The sequence below is a fragment of the Postia placenta genome (genome assembly GCF_002117355.1).
Source record: "Postia placenta MAD-698-R-SB12 unplaced genomic scaffold POSPLAscaffold_18, whole genome shotgun sequence".
Lineage (NCBI taxonomy): Eukaryota > Fungi > Basidiomycota > Agaricomycetes > Polyporales > Adustoporiaceae > Rhodonia > Rhodonia placenta.
The window spans coordinates 28,922-36,165 of NW_020169849.1; the positions used below are offsets into that span (position 1 = coordinate 28,922).

The window sequence follows — 7,244 nt, forward strand, 5'->3', positions numbered from 1 at the left end:
GGACTGTACCGTCGAGTTCGCATACGATGTACGCGCTGCCCTTGTTGCGCGAGACAACAATGAGGGGGCCTAGATATCGCGGGCGCATTTTGCGGTTGAGGGACTTCTCGATCTTCGTGTTGCGTATGAGCACTAGGGCTCCGCGCTTGAAGTCGAAATCCTGGATTGAGTGCTCGTGCTCTTTCTCGAAGCAAATTGCTGCAGTCCGACGTGCTTCGTAGACCTTCGAGTGGAGTTCGGTGACTTGCTCGACGCGTTTCTGGAGCGCAATGGCTCTTCGGGCGATGAGATCGGTCGTCAAAAGGACCGAAGTCGGTGGTGGTTGCAGGTACGTGGCTTCGACGATGTCGAGAGGAATGAGCGGATGGGTGCCCGTAACAGCGAAATAGGGTGAGCAGCCCATGCATCGTCGAGTCGTGATGCGCTCGGACCAAAATACAAAATACGCAGCTTGGGACCATTTCTTCTCATCTCCGTCGGCTGTCTTAAACAAGGCTTGTCGCGTGCTGAAGTGCGGACGTTCGACGAGCCCGTTCGCCCTCGAATTGTACCCACTGATTCGAATATGGTTGATGTGGTACTTCTTCGAAAGGTAATCGGCCGCCTTGATGAACACCGTACCGTTGTCGGTGACGATCTCGCTGAGTGCGCCCCATCAACAGAGGATGTCTTCGAAGATCCAGTCGGCGAGGGCTTTTGCTGTCTCTTTTCGAAGCATTCGAAACTCGGGGTAAGTCGTGAGCGAGCATCTACCTTGGACCAAGTACTTGTATCCGCCTGAGGCGAGGCAGGCATGTGCATTGTGTCGATGTGAATTTTCGCAAAGATGGGGGCTGGTACTGCGACGGTCGGAGGAATGAGGATTTGACGCACTTGTCGAGACTGGCAGATATGACACGATCGAACGAACCAAGCGATGTCGGCATAGTGGAACGGCCACCAGAATCGCTCATTGACAAAGGCTCGGGTTGCATAGATTCCTCGATGCGCGGTGCGGTCGTGGCATTCTCGAAGTATTCGAAGGCGATCGCCGGGCTTGACGACTAGCTTGTGTGCTCCATGACTGTCCTTGCGCCAGAGGGTGTCGTTGTCGAGGAAGAATTGCATGCAGTACTTGATGAATCCTTCGTAAATGCTTTCGGAGATGCCGTCGGGCTTTGCTAACGTTCGATGAAATTCGAGCATGTCGTCGAGCTTTGCGTCTGCGAGTTGCGCTTGCTCCGATCGAGGCACTAGCTCGTAGCTATCCTCCTCCCTATTGAAATCTGAGCCATCCTCGGCTCTGTCACTGGTGAAGACGGCGCGCATCTGGACGGACGGGAGGGGCTGAATCTGGTGAACGAAGGAATGCATCTGGTCGATCCAATCGTCGAACTCTTCATCGACCTCGTCTTCGATGACATCACCGGGTTGAGCTGTGCGTCGAGAGAGACCATCGGGGCCGTGCATTGTACCGGGGACGTGGACGAGCGTGAAATGAAATGTGAGAATTGAGACGATCCACCGGTTGATACTCGCGCTTGGGGCTATGTCTGGATTCTTCAGCATACCCTTGATGTACCGAGCATCGACTTCGATGATGAGATTCCGAACGCCGATGAGGTAGAGTCGAAGGGATCGTAGTGCGCGGAATAGGCCGTAGATCTCGAGCTTCGGCTGCGAAAACCTACGTTCGCGATCGTTGAGTGTGATCGAGCCGAACCTGCTGTAGTAACGGACTCGCGTGTTGGCCTCGTCGCACTGGCAGAGGTGATATCCAACGGCGATGAACGACGTGTCGACTGCGAGAATGACGGGAGAGGGGGAATCATAATGAATGGCTCGGAGTGCGGGGGATGAGAGTAGCGCGTCCTTGAGGTCTTCCTGCGCCGCGATTTGCTCCGGACCGAACTCGAACTCGACGTCCTTCCTCGTGAGGCGTACAAGTGCGTCGGCGCGGTGAGCGAAATTACGGATGAAGATTCGAACGACGCCGATGGTTCCGAGGAACGCTCAAACATCGGATAGAGTAGCACAGGGACCCCAGTTGCGTATCGCTGCGACGCAAGAGTCGTCGGGGAGGCGTCCTTGAGGAGTGCAGCGATGTCCTACCACCATGATTTCTCGAGCGATGAGGACGCTCTTGACTCCAGAGAAGGTACCTCCGGCGTAGCGCATTCGAGTGACTATGCGATTCAAGTTTTCGAAATGCTCCCATACAAAGCGTCGAATGCCGGGGTTCGAAGGGAGCCGCTCATCGTCGTAGTCGGATTCGGGACCTTTGACGGGAACATCGTCGACGTAGGGCACCGTAATGTGCGGAATCTCGGGCTGGAGGATGTAGGTGACGTTGTCGTGGAAGATCAGGACTGAGTTCGTCCAACCCATCGGGAGTGTTACCAAGTGCATGGCTCCGTAGGGTGTCTGGAACGTCGTTAGATCTCTCGAACACTCGGCGATGAGTCGTTCGTCGTAGCCGACGTAGAGGTCGAGCATGCCGCCGCATGGTCTTCCTCCGAATTGTTCTGCGAGGTATTCGGGCGTTGGCGGTACACCGGAATGTTGGATCGTGACTGCATTGAGGGGCTCGAGGGAATGGACGAGTCGAAGAGATTTACCGTCCTTCTTGACGACACAGAACCAACGCAATCGATACGACGAGTTCGATGGCTCGTAGACTCCGGCGGCGATCTTTCGCTTGATCATCGCGCAGACTTTGTTGTAGATCCCGGGCGGAATGGGGATATTCTTCTGCACCCAGGGCGTGTGAGGAACAACGGGGAAATCGACGGGAGGGAAGTACTCAGGCTTGAAACATCCGCGCTCGTCGTCGGTCCAGGCAAAGGCTTCGTTGTGCAAGCACATGAAGTGGTGGAGGACTCGACGCTCTTCGGGAAGTAGGAAGTCGCCGTCGTGAAGCTTTTCGGTCATTTCGAAGCGTTCGAGGGTGTACCGACCGGTAGGTTTGAACGGCGGGGGGTCGGTCGAAAGCTTAGGCATGATGGAGAGAGGGTCGCCCTTGATGTCTCGAAGTATACGAAATTGTTCGGGGACGGCACCAAGGACGGGTCGGGTTTTGAGAGCGACGGGCTTGTACTTCTTCTTCGTCGCGGCGAGGATCTTGTGCGTGGAAGGGGTAGAAGTCGATGTCGCTGAAGGAAAGGGAAGAATTGAGTTGGAAAGCTGCGAGATGGACTTCGTCGGAGGGGGAGCTGGGGAGTCGAAGCAAACGGAGCTGAAAATAGAAGAGTCGAAGCCCACGTCGAAGCGTTCGACGGGGCGACATTAGCAGCAGTAGTGTCCGAAGTGTAAAGAGACTGCAAATATGAAGAAACGGAGGTGCATGCGGAGAGGTATAGTGACGAGACAGCGTTCGGAATCGAGGAATCAATAGGAGCGACGAAGGAAATACTCGGGTTTACCCCATCGTAGTCGATGACTAGCGCGGCTTCTCCTTGATCATGGGGAATCAATTCCTCGAAGCTAGAAAATGCGCTTTGCGACTCTCGAGAGGATGCTGCCGGCTTCGCGACCTTCCTCGTGCGTACGTCGGAATCGTGACGGTTTCGCTGGTGTTCGGACAGAGGATTGTAATTGTCTGGTTCTCGTCGGCGAAGTTCTTGACGACGCTCTGCGTGAGCACATCGAAGGGTCGGCCGAGGAGGATGTCGTATGCTGCGTTTCGAATGACGTGAGCCTGAAGATACAATACGATCTCACCGATGCGGAAGGGAACATTTCGAATGAGTCCCAGCGATCGGTCCACCTCGCCGTTCGCCGATTGCATGTTCAGCTGGATAGTAGGATCGAAGAGGAGGTTGAGGCCGAGACAGACCTCTTCCGACATGGCGACGATCTGTGAACCGGGGTCGACGATGCATTCGATTTGCTCCTTGTTGTCGACCAACGCGATGATCGAACGAATCGCGTTCGAATCGCGGGCGACGGTGAATTCTGCGGGGTGCTCGCCGTGCGGGATGTGCTTCAGATAGGTTTCATATGGGTCGGGGACGATTGTAGCACCGGGTTCCAACGTTGCTCCCGAACACGAGAGCTGGTTGACGGCTGTGACCTCGTCGGCGCCGATTTCTACGATGTGGGCCGACGCGACGGGTTCCGTCGAGACTCGCTTAGGGGTGACGGCGTCGCGGTATTTGTTTCGAACGTCGGGCGCGATTGACAGCAACTCTTCTGGGGTCAGCGTGACGAACGGCGACTTCATCGAACGCTGGAAGATCTCCTTGGCGAGCTTCGGCTGGATAACGGGGACGATGGTCTTGTACGCTGGCTCCTTGCCCTTGTCGTTCGAGGGCTTCGGCGGGGTTGCGAAGTTTCGAACGTTTGGTGGGGCGTAAGTTGCGTCACGAGCGTTTGCGAAAGGGTGTACTGGTGGTGCTGGAGGAGCGGACGTAGTAGTAGGTCGAGATGTGGATTGCGTAGGTGGGGAAGAAGACGACGCGGGTGCTGCTGCTGGTATTGTCGGAGGCGGGGCCGTGCTTGTCGAAGTGCTCGAGGGTGCCGCCACCCCTCTCGACGTACCAGATCCCGAGGCTTCCGCGCTCTTCGGGACGGCTGGCGTCGTAGGCTTCTTCCACTGTAGAATCTCGACGCCGTCGAAGACCTCCCTTCGCTTCCGAAGCTGAAGGAGTTCTCACTCGAGCGCCTCGATCCTGCTGCTGGTGTTGAGCGTGAAGGTTTGCATAGTCGAGCGATCGTCGATCTCGAAGAGCATCGTCGGAGCGGCGGGTGCGGCGGGATTTCTTCTATGCCACTCGTAGATTCGATCTCGTATTGTGAGACCAGGGATAGTGCGGGGGCAGAAGCTTCCGTTCGGAAGGACGATCTTGCCTTCGGTGTTACGTTTGCACTTGCCGTCCCGGATGTCGATCTCCGCGAACTCGCAGGTGCCTACCCTGCAGCCACGATTGCCGCAGTAGTGGCACGTCTGTTCAACTCCGCTGTTCTCGTGGACGTGGACGGCAGCTTGTTGTCTCAGTGCGGGGGCGTGGTTGTGCGTAGCATGTGTCGTCGGCTGAATAAGCGTCGCAATCGTTCTCGACAAGCTTTCGATGATCATCGAGATGTCTTCAGTTTTGATCATCCCGGGGGGCACCGTTGTCGAAGTGTTCGACGTCGAGGCGGTAGCTTGGTTAGCCGCTGTCGTAGGTGTGCTCGATGTACCATGTAGGATGAACGTAGCCGCCGCGTGAATCTCTGCCATGGTGTACAGGTCGTCGGCATAGTGATCGGGATGCTTGAGATGCAGTCGGGTCTCGAGCCGTGTGAGCAATGCTGGCTGGAATCCTCGAAGAAATGCGCGACTTTGCTCGATAGTGGAGAGCCGGTGCTGTGCGATGAGATGTTTTGTGATGGCCATGAAGTCGCGGTAATAGCAGCCTAGGTCTGCCGCATTGTGAATCCCGATATGAGCGCGTTCTCCAATGAGCTGATCCATGTCCGCCAGCGACCACTTTCTTGTATCGTCGGCGCCGGGATAGAGTGCTCGTACATCGGCTTTCCAGTCGTTGTAGCTCTTGGCTACATCGATGAAGGACTCGATGGTTTCCCATAAGTCGGCGACGTCGATCGAAGGATACCGAACGGCCCACTGTTTCTTGGCTGCTTCGTCGGTGATCTGACACCGGGTGAACAATGCCTCGAGGTCCTGGAAGTAACGCCGAAGCGAACGGACTTCCGACGGGTCGAAGGTTGGTGCCGTCGAATGACCGCGCGGGGGCATCAACGGTGCGTTCGTGTTTTGGCTCATGTTTGTAGTCGTAGTAGGAGCTGGGCTCGAAGAGGAAGTGGTAGTAGTCGAAGGAATCGTAGGAGCAGGCGGTGCAGGGTTGGAGTTCGAAGCTGCGTTCGAAGGTGTTAATGGTGGCGGAGGTGCCAGGTCGGATGTAGGTATGACTGGGAGTCGCGAAGAGGATGCGATGGGCGGTTGTGCGTGGGCGCGAAAAGACGACGGAGTCGGAAGTACGAGATTCGAAGTAGATGGGATGGGATACTCGGGTTCGGGTGAAGAACTGGATCGTTCGAAAAGATCAGGAGTCGAAAAGTCGTAGTCGGAAGTAGTGAGGCCTAGAAGCTCGGGGGATGAAGTGCGTTCTTCGGTGGTCGAAGGGATTGGTTCTTCGTCGAAGTCGTCCTGTAGTTCTTGGTCTATCTTGTCTTCTTCGTCGCGGTCGAAGTCACCGGGGATTGTTGGAGAGGGAGTCGATTGCGTTCTAGAGGAGTTGTCGAGGTTCTCGGCGGCGCTGCGGCTAGCAGCCTCACGCGCTTGCGAGCGGGTGACTACTGGAGACGTTTTCGGAAACCCGAAAGCAGCGAATTCTTGCCTGAAATCCCCTCGCGGTGGGCTCCAGAAATGATACGACCTACGAAACCCTAACCCCTAACCTGGGTGCGACCAAAAGGGACTAGAGAGACGGCTTATAGTCTAATGAGAGGGGAGTTAGCAGCAAGGTGTCCCGCGGATCGAGTGAACACGAGAAATGCCTTCGGAAAAGGCTACGAACGCTAGGAAAGGTACGAAGTGGCTTCGACACGTCGTCGAAGCTACTCGGAGGCTGTGGATAGTTAGCGACGATCGAAGCTCGGTAGAGCTCTTCGACGTATCGTAGAGAGAAGGGACACGATTCGATAGGGGGGACTTAACTAGGACGCGGTTCGAGGTGCAACGCAGTTTCTTCGACAGTAGTCGAAGTCGAAAGGTTCGTCGAGACGGTATCGACGAGTGAACGCAGTGGACGAGGTTTCGAGGTTACACAGTGAGGAACGAAGTGACGCAGTTGAGGACGTAGACGCAGGGCGAACTCGACTTATGAGCTCTGAACTCGAGGGGGGGGAACGGATCTTGTGTTTTTAGGGAGAAGTACGACAGGTTTTATACTACACAGGACGCTACGACTATTCGAGAGTGGCATACGAGTACAAGGGGCTTTGCATTGTTCCTCAAGAAGCTGCCTCACCGAGAGGCACATACCAAGTCCATCGGTAGAGTGACGTCATGCCAAACGCGGAGATGAAGAGCAACATATGGCCACTTCGGACCGGTAGCCGTCGTGAAGGCATGCCGCGAGGTTCGATACCTAATCGGGAAAGACCGGCTACTTCGGTGTGGCGTGGAGCGAAGCGCGCGCTTGGCCGAGCGGCGTCAAGTGGCCCTATTGTTCGCCGGATGCGGAAGATGTTCCGAGATCTATGCACGAGGTGTCGGGACGACCGTGCCGAGCTTCGAGTAAGCGTCGCGCACCGTCGAA

The 7,244-nt window shown here is 56.0% G+C and overlaps 1 protein-coding gene across 1 annotated transcript; it reads right to left on the reverse strand.

Annotated features, from left to right (window-relative positions):
* Nucleotides 1–5,129: 5,129 nt before the first annotated feature.
* Nucleotides 5,130–7,056, reverse strand: POSPLADRAFT_1156920 (hypothetical protein; the record flags this gene model as incomplete). Its single annotated transcript, XM_024487116.1, is given in 3 exon segments — nt 5,130–5,193; nt 5,208–6,359; nt 6,968–7,056. 3 exon segments carry the CDS (start codon nt 7,054–7,056, stop codon nt 5,130–5,132), a joined length of 1,305 nt encoding a protein of 434 aa, XP_024334126.1.
* Nucleotides 7,057–7,244: the final 188 nt, after the last annotated feature.